This window comes from Pristiophorus japonicus, chromosome 6 (assembly GCF_044704955.1).
Source record: "Pristiophorus japonicus isolate sPriJap1 chromosome 6, sPriJap1.hap1, whole genome shotgun sequence".
In the NCBI taxonomy this organism is placed as follows: Eukaryota; Metazoa; Chordata; class Chondrichthyes; family Pristiophoridae; genus Pristiophorus; species Pristiophorus japonicus.
Genome location: NC_091982.1, coordinates 19,964,175 through 19,980,694, shown reverse-complemented (window position 1 = coordinate 19,980,694; position 16,520 = coordinate 19,964,175). Strand labels below are relative to the sequence as shown.

General features: G+C 47.0%; 1 protein-coding gene and 1 non-coding gene across 2 annotated transcripts in view; one reads left to right on the top strand and one right to left on the bottom strand.

Annotated features, from left to right (window-relative positions):
• zc4h2 (zinc finger, C4H2 domain containing) overlaps positions 1-16,520 on the bottom strand; it is a 54,458-nt gene that overhangs the window by 15,580 nt on the left and 22,358 nt on the right. Inside the window, exon 4 of the mRNA XM_070881991.1 lies at positions 10,647-10,809. Within this exon, the coding sequence (XP_070738092.1) occupies positions 10,647-10,809 (163 nt within the window). The remainder of the gene's footprint in view (positions 1-10,646; positions 10,810-16,520) is intronic.
• Positions 5,840-6,038, top strand: LOC139266352 (U2 spliceosomal RNA). Its single transcript, XR_011593699.1, has one exon. It is a non-coding gene; the product is annotated as a U2 spliceosomal RNA (small nuclear RNA).

Sequence of the window (16,520 nt, the reverse complement as noted above, 5' to 3'; positions counted from 1 at the left end):
TTTCTAATAATGGCTACACTCCAGGAAAAAGTTTCAAAATTGGAAAGGAATGTTTTGAACATGCTGATTCTTTAATAGCGCAGTGGGCAAATCCATCGGACTGAAGCTTGCCAGCAGGCCTGAGGTTGCTGCTAAATCAGCTGAATTCGGCAATAAATGAGGCCACCACAACTGGCATCAATGCCCCTGGACTTTGGAGGAGAAAGATAACCCCCCCCTCCCCCAACCCCCCGGCCCCCGAGTTTCCTTCCCTCTCCTGGTCGCTATCCAATGGCCTGTTCTAGGAAGTACCTGTGTGGCCAGGTTCAGGGTTGGGCACGGTGGCGATGCCCCCATGGTCAAACAGCGCCTGCAACAAAAGAACGGGCACTTTGGTGGACGACCCGACCGACTGGCACCATAACCCCAGCAAGACTCTGCGCCCGCAGGGACCAGCGGGTAGCAAGCCACCCTTCAGCATTGCCTGTCTCTGTGCAGCAATGATGCCAAGTTAACCTTGCATGGGTCGAAGTGTAAGAGGGTGGCTGCTCCATTTGTGCCCTCGTCGCTTTGTATGCCCGCCGGGTCACTGCCAGCGAATCCGTGGGTGAGATGGAGAAAGAAAGACTGACTTGTGTTTATATAGCGCCTTTCATGACCACCGGACGTGCTTTACAGCAGATCAAGTACTTTTTGGAGTGTGGTCACTGTTGTAATGTGGGAAACGCAGCAGCCAATTTGCGCACAGCAAGCTCCCACAACCAGCAATGTGATAATGACCAGATCATCTGTTTGTGATGTTGGTTGAGGGATAAATATTGGCCCCAGGACACCGGGGAGAACTCCCCTGCTCGTCTTCGAAATAGTGCCATGCGATCTTTTCCATCCATCCGCGAGAGTAGACGGGGCCTCTGTTTAACGTCTCATCCGAAGGACAGCACCTCGGACAGTGCAGCACTCCCTCAACGCTGCGCTGGAGTGTCAGCCTGGATTTTTGTGCTCCAGTTCCTGGAGCGGGACTTGAACCCACGACCTTCTGACTCCGAGGCGAGGGTGCTGCCCACTGAGCCACGGCTGGCACCGTGGAGAGGTGGGAGGAGGTTTGTGTGGAGCATCAACGCCGGCTTAGAGCAGTCGGGCCAAATGGTAGCAGCGCATTTGGAGAGCAGTGATAGGATTGGTCTAAGTCAGCATAGATTTATGAAAGGGAAATCATGCTTGACAAATCTTCTGGAATTTTTTGAGGATGTAACTAGTAGAGTGGACAAGGGAGAACCAGTGGATGTGGTGTATTTGGACTTTCAAAAGGCTTTTGACAAGGTCCCACATAGGAGATTGGTGTGCAAAATCAAAGCACATGGTATTGGAGTTAATGTACTGACGTGGATAGAGAACTGGTTGGCAGACAGGAAGCAGAGACCTGGGATTAACGGGTCCTTTTCAGAATGCAGGCAGTGACTAGTGGAGTGCCGCAGAGCTCAGTGCTGGGAACCCAGCTCTTTACAATATACATTAATGATTTAGATGATGGAATCGAGCGTAATATCTCCAAGTTTGCAGATGACACTAAACTTGGTGGCGGTGTGAGCTGTGAGGAGGATACTAAGAGGCTGCAGGGTGACTTGGACAGGTTAGGCGAGTGGGCAAATACATGGCAGATGCAGTATAATGTGGATAAATGTGAGGTTATCCACTTTGAGGGCAAAAACACAAAGGCAGAATATTATCTGAATGGTGGCAAATTAGAAAAAGGGGAGGTGCAGCGAGATCTGGGTGTCATGGTTCTTCAGTCATTGAAAGTTGGCATGCAGGTACAGCAGGCGGTGAAGAAGGCAAATGGTATTTGAGTATAGGAGCAAGGAAGTCTTGCTGCAGTTGTACAGGGCCTTGGTGAGGCCCCACCTGGAATATTGTGTTCAGTTTTGGTCTCCTAATCTGAGGAAGGACGTTCTTGCTATTGAGGGAGTGCAGCGAAGGTTCACCAGACTGATTCCAGGGATGGCTGGACTGACATATGAGGAGAGGCTGGATCATCTGGGCCTTTATACACTGGAGTTTAGAAGGATGAGAGGGGATCTCATAGAAACATATAAGATTCTGACTGGACTGGACAGGCTAGATGTGGGAAGAATGTTCCCGATGTTGGGGAAGTCCAGAACCAGGGGACACAGTCTTAGGATAAGGGGCAGGCCGTTTAGGACTGAGATGAGGAGAAACTTCTTCACTGAGAGAGTTGTTAACCTGTGGAATTCCCTGCCGCAGAGAGTTGTTGAAGCCAGTTCATTGGATATATTCAAGAGGGAGTTAGATATGGCCCTTACGGCTAAAGGGATCAAGGGGTATGGCGAGAAAGCAGGAAAGGGGTACTGAAGGAATGATCAGCCATGATCTTATTGAATGGTGGTGCAGGCTCGAAGGGCCGAATGGCCTACTCCTGCACCTATTTTCTATGTTTCTATGTAAGGGTTATATCTAACTCCCTCGGTCCTAAATGGCTTACCCCTTATTCTTAGACTGTGACCCCTGGTTCTGGAACTCCTCAGCAACGGGAACATTCTTCCTGCCTCTAACCTGTCCAATCCCGTCAGAATTTTCTATGCTTCTATGAGATCCCCTCTCATTCTTCTAAACTCCAGTGGATGCAAGCCCAGTTGATCCAGTCTCTCCTCATATGTCAGTCCTGCCATCCCAGGAATCAATCTGGTGAACCTTCGCTGTACTCCCTCAATATCAAGAACGTCCTTCCTCAGATTAGGGGACCAAAACTGAACACAATATTCCAGGTGTGGCCTCACCAAGGCTCTGTACAACTGCAGTAAGACCTCTCTGCTCCTACACTCAAATCCTCGAGCTATGAAGGCCAACATGCCATTTGTCTTCTTCACCGCCTGCTGTACCTGCATGCTAAACTTCAATGACTGATGTACCATGACACCCAGGTCTCGTTGCACCTTCCCTTTTCCTAATCTACCACCATTCAGCTAATATTCTGTCTTCCTGTTTTTGCCACCAAAGTGGATAACCTCACATTTATCCATATTATACTTCATCTGCCATGCAAACCTGCAGCCTCTTAGCATCCTCCTCCCAGCTCACACTGCCACCCAGCTTAAAGTCATCTGCAAACTTGGAGATATTACATTCAATTCCTTCATCTAAATCATTGATGTATATTGTAAATAGCTGGGTTCCCAGCACTGAACCCTGCGGCACCCCACTGGTCACTGCCTGCCATTCTGAAAAAGACCCGTTTATTTCGACTCTCTACTTCCTGTCTGCCAACCAGTTCTCTAACCACATCAATACATTATCCCCAATACCATGTGCTTTAATTTTGCACGCTTAATCTCTTGTGCGGGACCTTGTCAAAAGCCTTTTGAAAGTCCAAATACTGGTTCTCCCTTGTCCACTCTACTAGTTACATCCTCAAAAAATTCCAGAAGATTTGTCAAGCATGATTTCCCTTTCATAAATCCATGCTGACTTGGACCGATCCTGTCACCGCTTTCCAAATGTGCTGCTATTTCATCCTTAATAATTGATTCCAACATTTTCCCCACCACCGATGTCAGGTTAACCGGTCTATAATTCCCCATTTTCACTCTCCCTCCATTTTTAAAAAGTGGTGTTACATTAGCTACCCTCCAATCCATAGGAACTGATCCAGAGTCAATAGAATGTTGGAAAATGATCACCAATGCATCCACTATTTCTAGGGCCACTTCCTTAAGTACTCTGGGATGCAGCCTATCAGGCCCTGAGGATTTATCAGCCTTCAATCCCATCAATTTCCCAAACACAATTTCCTGACTAATAAGGATTTCCTTCAGTTCCTCCTTTTCGCTAGACCCTTGAACCCCTAGTATTTCTGGAAGGTTATTTGTGTCTTCCTTAGTGAAGACAGATCCAAAGTATTTGTTCAATTGGTCTGCCATTTCTTTGTTCCCCATTATAAATTCATCTGATTCTGTCTGCAAAGCACCTACGTTGGTCTTCACTAATCTTTTTCTCTTCACATATCTATAGAAGCTTTTGCAGTCAGTTTTTATGTTCCCTGCAAGCTTACTCTCATACTTTATTTTCCCCCTCCTAATTAGACCCTTTGTCCTCCTCTGCTGAATTCTAAATTTCTCCCTCAGGTTTGCTGCTTTTTCTCGCCAATTTATATGCCTCTTCCTTGGATTTAACACTATCCCTAATTTCCCTTGTTAGCCACGGTTAAGCCACCTTCCCCTTTTTATTTTTACTCTAGACAGGGATGTACAATTGTTGAAGTTCATCCACGTAATCTATAAATGTCTGCCATTGCCTATCCACTGTCAACCCTTTAAGTATAATTTGCCAGTCTATCCTAGCCAATTCACGTCTCATACCATCGAAATTACCTTTCCTTAAGTTCAGGACCCTAGTCTCTGAATTAACACTGTCACTCTCCATCTTAATAAAGAATTCTATCATATTATGGTCACTCTTCCCCAGGGGGCCTCGTACAACAAGACTGCTAATTACTCCTCTCTCATTACACAACACCCAGTCTAGGATGGCCAGCTCTCCAGTTGGTTCCTCGACATATTGGTCTAGAAAGCCATCCCTAATACACTCCAGGAAATCCTCCTCCACCGCATTGCTACCAACTTGGTTCACCCAATCTATATGTAGATTAAAGTCACCCATGATAACTGCTGTACCTTTATTGCACGCATCCCTAATTTCTTGTTTGATGCTGTCCCCAACCTCACTACTACTGTTTGGTGGTCTGTACACAACTCCCACTAGCGTTTTCTGCCCTTTGGTATTCTGCAGCTCTACCCATACAGATTCCACATCATCCAAGCTAATGTCCTTTCTTACTATTGCGTTAATTTCCTCTTTAACCAGCAACGCTACCCCACCTCCTTTTCCTTTCTGCCTATCCTTCCTGAATGTTGAATACCCCTGGATGTTGAGTTCCCAGCCTTGGTCACCCTGGAGCCATGTCTCCGTAATCCCAATTATATCATAATCGTAAATAGCTGCCTACGCAGTTAATTCATCCACCTTATTACGAATACTCCTCGCATTGAGGCACAGAATCTTCAGGCTTGTCTTTTTAACACTCTTTGTCCCTTTAGAATTTTGCTGTAATGTGGCTCTTTTTGATTTTTGCCTTGGGTTTCTCTGCCCTCCACTTTTACTATTCTCACTGATGACGAGCTGGTTTCCTGCTATTTGGCCGGGAGCCCCGCAGGGCGGGCTTAACAAGCCCCATCATCGGAAGATTGCTGTCAGAGGACGGGCTAGAGCCGGGAGCGCATTCCGCACACCGCCGATACTGACTGCACCCAACTCGCATCCGTTAGTGACATCACGACCAGAGTATCCAACACTCAAAATGGACTTCTCTGGAAGGCAGTGGAAACAAAACCCTGCAATCATTAAATAAACACTTGCGTACTGTGATGGGGGAAAGTGGGTCATTTTTAGATAGATGAGATAGGATGTGATAACTGGCCTTCATCACACTGATCGAGCATGTGATTGCAAGTATTCATTGTCAAATCTTAGTAACCATTATAACCATAATAGAGTAATGTTCCCATATGTAGATCCTTTTAAGTTGCAAGTTTTATTTTAGAGCTGTCTTGATGGTGTCGTCAGTAGGAGCAGGGACCTGACCCATCCACCTCCATGGCACGAACCTGGTATTGCAGTACTTCCAGGAACGGTGCAGTGGCTCTAGGCCTTTTGGCTAAGAGCATTGGCGCAGAGTGATCCTTGACTGGTGCAGGGTGACCTCTGGCGTTTGACAAAGAATTGTAACGATTGGATAACGATTGGACATGAATTTTAAAAAAAAAAAAAAAAAAAAAAAATTAAGCACACTGTACTCGATCCTTTTGGCTAAGATCAAGTGTAGTACCGTTTCTGACCAGCCACCATGACCTCCGGGTGGTTTCTCCCTGGTCAGGAAGGTATATGCTTGCATTTTTGGAAACAGGAGGTGGGTGGGGAGGTTTGACCCATCCACCTCCATGGCACGAACCTGGTATTGCAGTACTTCCAGGAACGGTGCAGTGGCTCTAGGCCTTTTGGCTAAGAGCATTGGCGCAGAGTGATCCTTGGCATGTGCAAGGTGACCTCTGGCGTTTATGATTTGACAAAGAATTGGAACGATTGGCTACGAATTTAAAAAAAAAAATTAAGCACACTGTAGCATTAAGCCATGCAAACCAGAAGGTCTCAGATTTCATTCCTGGACTGTGCTGTGCTGAACCAGAGGGCTCTTGGGATGTGACAACTGGCCTCAGCAACCCAGACTATAGAGGAGGAATATCGCCCAGGGCTCCCACTCGTGATTAATATCCAACAACTCCTGCTGGAAAGTGCAAGTGTGTGGAAATTAGCTGAGCATAAAATTGGTAAATGATGCTCTCCAGGTTCAAGTAGCCTGCCACTGTTTCGACTCACAATTGAAGAATGGTCCTTTGAGCTAGACTCCATGGCTATGGAAACATACTCCAGCATGAGTTAGCACTTTCAAGAGAGGAGGGAGAAGGGGAGAAAAATTAATATTTTAACTTGTCATCATTTGTTGGACTGTTCGCACAGAGTCCATTCCGTGGATAATGAAGCAGTGCACACCAAGACATGGAGTAAGATGCAGATTCACTGCCAACAATCAACCACACAATGAATTCACATTCCACATCATAAAGAGAGCAAGTGCTCCATTGTTCACTAATACAGGGAACGATAGCATAGTGGTTATGTTACTAGATTAGTAATCCAGAAGCCTGGACTGATGATCCAGAGATGTGAGTTCAAATGCCACCACAGCAGCTGGGGAATTTAAATTCAGTTAATAAAATAAAAAATACATGAAAATCCCATCTGATTCACTAATGCCCTTTAGGGAAGGAAATCTGTCTTCCTTACCTGGTCTGGCCTACAGGTGACTCCAGGTCCACAGAAATGTGGTTGATTCTTAACTGCCCTCGGAAATGATTTACCAAGGCACTCAGTTGTACCAACCCGCGACAGAAAACAATAATAAGAATAAAACCGGACAGACCATCCAACATCGATTTCGGCACCAATTTCGGACACGAAAAAGGCACACCCATCCCAGTCAACCCTGCAAAGTCCTACTCACTAACATCTGGAGACGTGTCAAAATTGGGAGAGCTGTCCCACAGACGAGTCAAGCAGCAACCTGATATAGTCATACTCACAGAATCATACCTTTCAGCCAACGTCCCAGACTCCTCCATCACCATCCCTGCGAGTGTCCTGTCTCACCGGCAGGACAGATCCACCAGAGGTGGCAGCTCAGTGGTATACAGTTGGGAGGGAGTGGCCCTGGGGAGTCCTCAACATTCACTACGGACACCATGAAGTCTCATGGCTTCAGGTCAAGCATGGGCAAGGAAACCTCCTGCTGATTACCACCTACCGCCCTCCCTCAGCTGAGGAATCAGTACTTCTCCATGTTGAACACCACTTGGAAGACGCACTGAGGGTAGCAAGGGAACAGAATGTACTCTGGGTGGGGAACCTGAATGTCCATCGCCAAGTAGCACCACTACTGACCGAGCTGGCCGACTCCTGAAGGACATAGCTGGCAGACTGTGCCTGCAGCAGGTGGTAAGGGAACCAACACAAGGGGAAAAACCTCCTAGACCTAGTGCTCACCAATCTACCTGCTGCAGATGCATCTGTCCATGACAGCATTGGTAGCAGTGACCACCACACAGTCCCTGTAGAGATGAAGTCCTGTCTTTACACTGAGGACAACCTCCACCGTGTTATGTGGCACTACCACTGTGCTAAATAGGATAGATGCAGAACAGATCTAGCAGTTCAAAACTGAGCATCCATGAGTAGCTGTGGGCCATCAGCAGCAGAATTGTATTCCACCACAATCTGTAACCTCACGGCCTGGCATATTCTTCACTCCACCATTACCATCAAACCAGGGGACCAATCCTGGTTCAATGTGGAGTGCAGAAGGGCATTCTCGGAGCAACACCACGTATACCTAAAAATGAGGTGCCAACCTGGGGAAGCTGCAACGCAGGACTTCATGCATGCTAAACAGCAGAAGCAGCATGCTATAGACACAGCTAAGCAATTACACAACCAACGGATCAGATCAAAACTCTGCAGTCCTGCCACGTCCAATGGTGAATGGTGGTAGACAATTAAACAACTAACGGGAGGAGGAGGCTCCATGGACATCCCCATTCTCAATGATGGCAAAGCCCAGCAGGCAAGAGCAAAAGATAAGGCTGAAGCGTTTGCAACCATCTTGCCGAGTGGATGATCCATCTCACCCTCCTCCTGAGGTTCGCACCAGTCTTAACTAATTCGATTATCTCCACGTGATAGCAAGAAATGGCTGAGCGCATTGGATACAGCAAAAGCTATCGGCCCAGGCAATATCCCGGCTGTCATGCTGAAGGCTTGTGCTCCAGAACTAATCGCAGCTTTAGCCAAGTGTTCCAGTACAGCTACAACACTGGCATCTACCCGACAATATGGAAAATTGCCCAGGTATGTCCTGTCCACAAAAAGCAGGACAAGTCCAATCCAGCCAATTACCACCCCATCAGTCTACTTTCAATCATCAGCAAAGTGATGGAAGGTGTCGTCAACAGTGCTATCAAGCGGCATTTACTCACCAATATCCTGCTCACAGATGCCCAGTTTGGGTTCTGCCAGGACCACTCGGTTTCAGACCTCATTACAGCCTTGGTCCAAACAGGGACAAAAGAGCTGAATTCCAGAGGTGAGGTGAGAGTGACTGCCCTTGACATCAAGGCAGCATTTGACCGAGTGTGGCATCAAGGAGCCCTAGTAAAACTGAAGTCAATGGGAATCAGGGGGGAAACTCTTCGCTGGCTGGAGTCATAAATAGCACAAAGGAAGATGTTGTGATGGTTGGAGGTCAATAATTACAGCCCCAGGACATCGCTGCAGGAGTTCCTCAGGGCAGTGTCCTAGGCCTAACCGTCTTCAGCTGCTTCATAAATAACCTTCCCTCTATCATAAGGTCAGAAGTGGGGATGTTCACAGATGACTGCACAGTGTTCAGTGCCATGCACAGCTCCTCAGATAATGAGCAGTCCATGCCCGCATACAGCAAGACCTGGAAGATATTCAGGCTTGGGCTGATAAGCGGCAAGTAACATTCGCACCACACAAGTACCAGGCAATTACTATCTCCAACAAGAGAGAGTCTAACCACCTCCCCTTGACATTCCACGACATTACCATCACTGAATCCCCCACCATCAACATGCTGGGGGTCACCATTGACCAGAAACTTAACTGGACAAGTACGATAAATACTGTGGGTACAAGAGCACATCAGAGGCTGGGTATTCTGCGGCAAGTGACGCACGGCCTGACTCCCCAAAGCCTTTCCACCATCTACAAGGCACAAGCCAGTGTGACAGAATACTTTCTACTTGCCTGGATGAGTGCAGCTCCATCAACAATCAAGAAGCTCGACACCATCCAGGACAAAGCAGCCCGCTTGCCACTATCTTCAACATTCTCTCACTCCACCGTGGTTGCAGTGTGTTCCATCTTCAAGATGCACTGCAGCAATTTGCCAAAGCTTCTTTGGCAGCACCTCCCAAATCCGCGACCTCTATCACCCAGAAGGATAAGGGCAGCAGGCGCATGGAAACACCATCACCTCCAAGTTCCCCTCCAAGTCACACACCATCCTGTCTTGGAAGAATTTTGCCATTCTTCATCGTTGCTGGGTCAAAATCCTGGAAACCCCTCTGACGGCACTGTGGGGTTACCTTCACCACAGGGACTGCAGCGGTTCAAGAATGCGGCTCACCACCACCTTAGAAACATAGAAACATAGAAAATAGGTGCAGGAGTAGGCCATTCAGCCCTTCTAGCCTGCACCGCCATTCAATGAGTTCATGGCTGAACATGCAACTTCAGTACCCCCTTCCTGCTTTCTCGCCATACCCCTTGATCCCCCGAGTAGTAAGGACTTCATCGAACTCCTTTTTGAATATATTTAGTGAATTGGCCTCAACAACTTTCTGTGGTAGAGAATTCCACAGGTTCACCACTCTCTGGGTGAAGAAGTTTCTCCTCATCTCGGTCCTAAATGGCTTACCCCTTATCCTTAGACTGTGACCCCTGGTTCTGGACTTCCCCAACATTGGGAACATTCTTCCTGCATCTAACCTGTCTAAACCCGTCAAGGGCAATTAGGGATGGGCAATAAATGCTGGCCTTGCCAGCAACGCCCACATCCCAGGAATAAGAACAAATAAATAAATAATAGACTAATATTACTACCAGCGGCTAATATTTTTACATTAGGAGAGAGCAGTGGAAGTGTTTGCTTTGCCCTAACAAACACAGTTCCAGGCAATTCAATGTACAGCCTTGGCAAATTATAAAATGTGGCATTGCAAGAGACAGGAATTTTACTGTAGTCAACATAAGCCCAAAATGAGATGGCCTTCTGGAGCTGGTGGGCGAGGGGTCACACATCGATTACCTTTGGTGTCCAGTTCGGACCTGAAACCAGAGGTATAACCCTGCTTTTCACAACATAAACAAAGTGACAGAATAGCTGCACTGTGAGACAGAATGCGAGCAATGGTTTTAGAAAATTATTAAACGGTCCTGAAAACTTTTAGCAACTTTACCTTCATAGGAGGTGGTTGCTGCCGGAATGTGGCTGTTTGTCGAGCATCCTGTTTCCTGGCCACCTGGAGTTGCTGGGCAGCAGCAGCAGCAGCTGCAAGTGACTCTGGGATAGGTGGTTCCTGAGGCTCTGTCTGCCATTCTGCTTTTTGCTTCTCAAAGTAACTAAAAGCAAACATATTGAAAATCTTACTGACTGGTATTGCCAAACAAGCACAGACATGATGGGACAAATGGCCTCTTTCTGTGCCGTAAGTTTAAATGGCCCTCAGGTAATATCAGAGATTAGTACAAGATTAAAAAGTCACCTAAACAGTCAGAAAATTATTAACAACAACAATTCTAGTGTGGCTATCCTGCATTCATCTTCCACACTCCAAAATCCCCTGGACCTGATGGCTTGCATCCTAGAGTCTTAAGAGAAGTAGCGACAGGGATTGTGGATGCATTGGTTGTAATTTACCAAAATTCCCTGGATTCTGGGGAGGTCCCAGCAGATTGGAAAACTGCAAATGTAACGCTTCTATTTAAAAAAGGAGGCAGACAAAAAGCAGGAATCTACAGACCAGTTAGCCTAACATCTGTGGTTGGGAAAATGTTGCAGTCCATTATTAAAGAAGCAGTAGCAGGACATTTGGAAAAGCAAAATTCGGTCAGGCAGAGTCAGCGTGGAATTATGAAGGGGAAGTCATGTTTGACAAATTTACTGGAGTTCTTTGAGGATGTAACGAACAGAGTGGATAAAGGAGAAACCAGTGGATGTGGTGTATTTGGACTTCCAGAAGGCATTTGACAAGGTGCTACATAAAAGGTTACTGCACAAGATAAAAGTTCACGGGGTTGGGGGTAATATATTAGCATGGATAGAGGATTGGCTAACTAACAGAAAACAGAGAATCGGGATAAATGGTTCATTCTCTGGTTGACAACCAGTAACTAGTGGTGGGACCCCAACTATTTACAATCTATATAAACGACTTGGAAGGGACTGAGTGTAACGTAGCCAAGTTTGCTGATGATACAAAGATGGGGGGAAAAGCAATGTGTGAGGAGGACACAAAAAATCTGCAAAAGGACATAGACAGGCTAAGTGAGTGGGCAAAAATTTGGGAGATGGAGTATAATGTTGGAAAGTGTGAGGTCATGCACTTTGGCAGAAAAAAATCAAAGAGCAAGTTATTATTTAAATGGACAAAGATTGCAAAGTGCCGCAGTACAGCGGGACCTGGGGGTACTTGTGCATGAAACACAAAAGGATAGTAGCAGGTACAGCAAGTGATCAGGAAGGTCAATAGTATCTTGGCCTTTATTGCAAAGGAGATGGAGTATAAAAGCAGGGAAGTCTTACTACAGCTATACAAGGTATTGGTGAGGCCACACCTGGAATACAGCGTGCAGTTTTGGTTTCTATATTTACGAAAGGATAAAGGGGATTAAATGTAGTATCTCCAAATTTGCGGATGACACTAAGTTGGGTGGCAGTGTGAGCTGCGAGGAGGATGCTGTGAGGCTGCAGAGCGACTTGGGTAGGTTAGGTGAGTGGGCAAATGCATGGCAGATGAAGTATAATGTGGATAAATGTGAGGTTATCCACTTTGGTGGTAAAAACAGAGAGACAGACTATTATCTGAATGGTGACAGATTAGGAAAAGGGGAGGTGCAAAGAGACCTGGGTGTCATGGTACATCAGTCATTGAAGGTTGGCATGCAGGTGCAGCAGGCGGTTAAGAAAGCAAATGGCAAGTTGGCCTTCATAGCAAGGGGATTTGAGTACAGGGGCAGGGAGGTGTTGCTACAGTTGTACAGGGCATTGGTGAGGCCACACCTGGAGTATTGTGTACAGTTTTGGTCTCCTAACCTGAGGAAGGACATTCTTGCTATTGAGGGAGTGCAGCGAAGGTTCACCAGACTGATTCCCGGGATGGCGGGACTGACCTATCAAGAAAGACTGGATCAACTGGGCTTGTATTCACTGGAGTTCAGAAGAATGAGAGGGGACCTCATAGAAACATTTAAAATTCTGACGGGGTTAGACAGGTTAGATGCAGGAAGAATGTTCCCAATGTTGGGGAAGTCTAGAACCAGAGGTCACAGTCTAAGGATAAGGGGTAAGCCATTTAGGACCGAGATGCGGAGGAACTTCTTCACCCAGAGAGTGGTGAACCTGTGGAATTCTCTACCACAGAAAGTTGTTGAGGCCAATTCACTAAATATATTCAAAAAGGAGTTAGATGAGGTCCTTACTACTAGGGGGATCAAGGGGTATGGCGAGAAAGCAGGAATGGGGTACTGAAGTTGAATGTTCAGCCATGAACTCATTGAATGGCGGTGCAGGCTAGAAGGGCCGAATGGCCTACTCCTGCACCTATTTTCTATGTTTCTATGTTTCTATACTTGCTTTGGAGGCAGTTCTGAGAAGGTTCACTAGGTTGATTCTGGGGATGAGGGGGTTGACTTATGAGGAAAGGTTGAGTAGGTTGAGCCTCTACTCATTGGAATTCAGAAGAATGAGAGGTGATGTTATCAAAACATAAAAGATTATGAGGGGGCTTGACAAGGTGGATGCAGAGAGGATGTTTCCACTGATGGGGGAAGAGTAGAACTAGAGGGCATGATCTTAGAATAAGGGGCCGCCCATTTAAAACAGAGGTGAGGAGAAATTTCTTCTCTCAGAGGGCTGTTAATCTGTGGAATTCGCTGCCTCAGAGAGCTGTGGAAGCTGGGACATTGAATAAATTTAAGCCAGAAATATACAGTTTCTTAAACGATAAGGGATTAAGAGGTTATGGGGAACGGGCAGGGAAGTGGAGCTGAGTCCATGATCAGATCAGCCATGATCTTATTAAATGGCAGAGCAGGCTCGAGGGGCCGAATGGCCTACTCCTGCTCCTATTTCTTATGTTCTTATGTTCTTATGAAATCCAAAAGCACTGGGCAGATAACTTTCTAAAGCCAAATTCACACACTTTCTCCTAAAGACACCGATTCTTGCTGGGATACGTTTCCATACCCAAGAGACCATTCTTCATCTGAGAGCCCAGACAGTGTAAGTTGACAACCTATTCAGAGGACATCACAGCTGGGCCTGATTCTGTCCCTGCCCAAAATCCACAAGTATACTTACCAGCATGGCTAGCAATCAGAAGCAGGAACCCTGATTATCCCCTTCCTTATTTCAAGGGCATTGAGGCCAATTATAATGTTCCAACTGCTGTCCTGGCTGAGATCAGCTAACTCAGCATAGAATTGGAATTGGACCTGGGAGTTTCTCATCTGTAAAGCTTAATATTCATACTGGGCAATGCCTCTACATACTCAGCCGTTAAGGAGCATTTGAGAGGATTGTGAGCATAGGCCAAATGCTTTATGGCACAGTACTACAATAAAACTAGCTTACAAAGCTTTCTACATTTAGTCTGTTCATTGACAATACACTACAGTGAAAAGAACTTGCATATAATGCCTTAAACATAGAAAATATCTTAAGATGCTTCATCGAGGCGTAATTAAAAGAGTGGACACTGAGCCAAAGAAAGATATTAGGAGGGGTGACCAAAATCTGGTCAAAGTGGGTTTTAGGGAGTGTCTTAAAATGAGAGGCGAAGTGGAAAGATTTCAGAAGGGAATTCCAGAGCTTAAGGCCTAGGTAATTGAAGACATGGCTACCGATGGTGGGATGACTGAGGGGGAGTGGTGGGTTTGGGTCGGGGAGAGGGAGGGGTGGTCGACATAAGAGGCCAGACTCAGAGGATCGAAGAGTTTGAAGGGCGGGGTGGGGGGAGGGGAGGGGGGCAACGTTCAGGGCTGGAGTGGTTGGAGAGATAGGGAGAGGCAAGGCCATGGAGAAATTTGAGGCACTGAGGGACCGGGATCCAATATAACACAGAGGCGATGAGTGAGCAAGACTTGGTGTGGGATAGGACACAGGCAACAGAGTTTTAGATGAGCTGAAGTTTATGGAGGGTGAGAGGCTGGCCAGGAGTACATTATACTACTCGAGGCACGATGACAAAGGCATGAATGTGGATTTCATCAGAAAATGGGCTGAGGTCAGAGCGTAAGTGGGCAACGTTACAGAGGTGAAAGTGGGCGATCTTTTTCATGGAGAGCATATAAGCGCAGAAGCTCAGCTTGGAGTCAATTAGGACACAAAGGTTACAAACAGCCTGGTTCTAACTGAGACAGTGGCTAGGATGGGATGAAACCTGTGGAAAGGTATGGAATTTGTGATGGAGTCCGGAAACGATGTGGCTGAAATTCAGTGCCACCAGAAAGCTGGTGGTGTTAAGGCCTTATTTCCCCAGTTGGCAGCCAATGGATCCAACTTCTACTTTTTGACCACAAAACAATGTTCCAGTCTTATTGCCCCTTCCAACCTGAAAGTTTGCAGTCTTAATTGGGACGTTATTCCCACGGGAAATTCACCCTTAGGGTGACGTGGCCGCTGGCATTACAGCACAGGCGCGAGGGAATGAGCGTATCGGTGCTGCTTTGGAGAGGATGGCCGTGGCTCTGCAAGAGTTGAAGGAGCGTCTAAGTGCGGTCATATCTGGTGGCTTTCAGACTGTGGCAGTCTCAGCTGGATGCCCCCCCAAGACCTCAGTGTTGCTTTTGCTGTTGGCTCCACCACGGGCCACGGGAGACCTTCCGGTGTGGCGCCACTGCACCGATCGGAGCTCCCTCAGATTGGTGGTGGTGGTGGTGGTATTGTGTCGCCCCCGGTGAGTTACTCACGCTCCTCGGGCCAGGACACAGATGGGGCGCTCCCTCCGGCTCGCAGCATTCCTGGCCCCAGACCTGTCACTCCGTCAGTGCCTCCACGCATGGCCTTGCCCGAGCCAAGTCAGTCTTTGACGAATGACCGCCGCAAACGGGCACTAGCGGTTTTCCCGGGACCGTGAACTTTGGGGCCAATGTCTTCGGTCTTCCTGGTGTTTAACTGGAGGAAATTGTGGCTCAAAGATTGGATGTTGGACAAGTAGTCTGACAACACAGAGGCAGTAGAAAGATCCACCACAACAACAGGTCTCCATCCTAACGTCAGAAAACCAGCCCACCCGACTGCAGCAGGGTCACATTTCCCAATTTTCACACCCAGCTGGTAGACAGCTTTATGTTCATTTCGTTAGTCAAGCTATCCCAGCATCCTTTCGCTTAGGTTTGTACAGATGCAACGTCCCGAATCCGGAACTCCGAAAACCGTAATTGTCCGAAAACCGGACATTGCGGCGAGGAGCGGAGGATCGGCGGGCGGTGAGGTCCGAAATCCGGCAAAACCCGAAATCCGGCAAAACCCAAAATGCGGCAAGAATTCGGTCCCGACGATTCTGGACTTCAGACTATTGATTTTCTTGTCTGAAATCCAGAAAAAAACCAAAAAACGGCACGAACTCGGTCCCGAGAATTCCGGACGTTGTACCTGTATTATTATAGCAATATGGGAGAAAGGGAAATCTTAATCTTCGCTCTCTTACTGTACCTTAAACAAAGCTTGCGGCAGAGGCAAAGGCTGAAAGATATAAGCTGGGTAAACACCTAAAATTGCAGCCTCAGCTAAACAAGCAATCTGCCTGTGTATTACGTAAGCACAGGCCATGGTTGTATTATAGTATAAATATATAGGACCAGGTCCCTTTTAAGATAGAGTGTTCTCGAGATCTGGAGCATGCAGCCACGTGGAGGTCCTTGAAGGCGTTCTCGGAGATAGTGGGAGCCTGGGAACCAAGTTGCATTGTTTGCATATCATTTAATATAAATGGAAGGCCAAACCACTCACTGCAATAAAGCTTGTTATTATAAACAACACTCGTGCGTGAATCTTAAGCTGAGTTGTCGCCGGACTAACAACCCTTTGTTGTGACGGTAACCACGAGGAA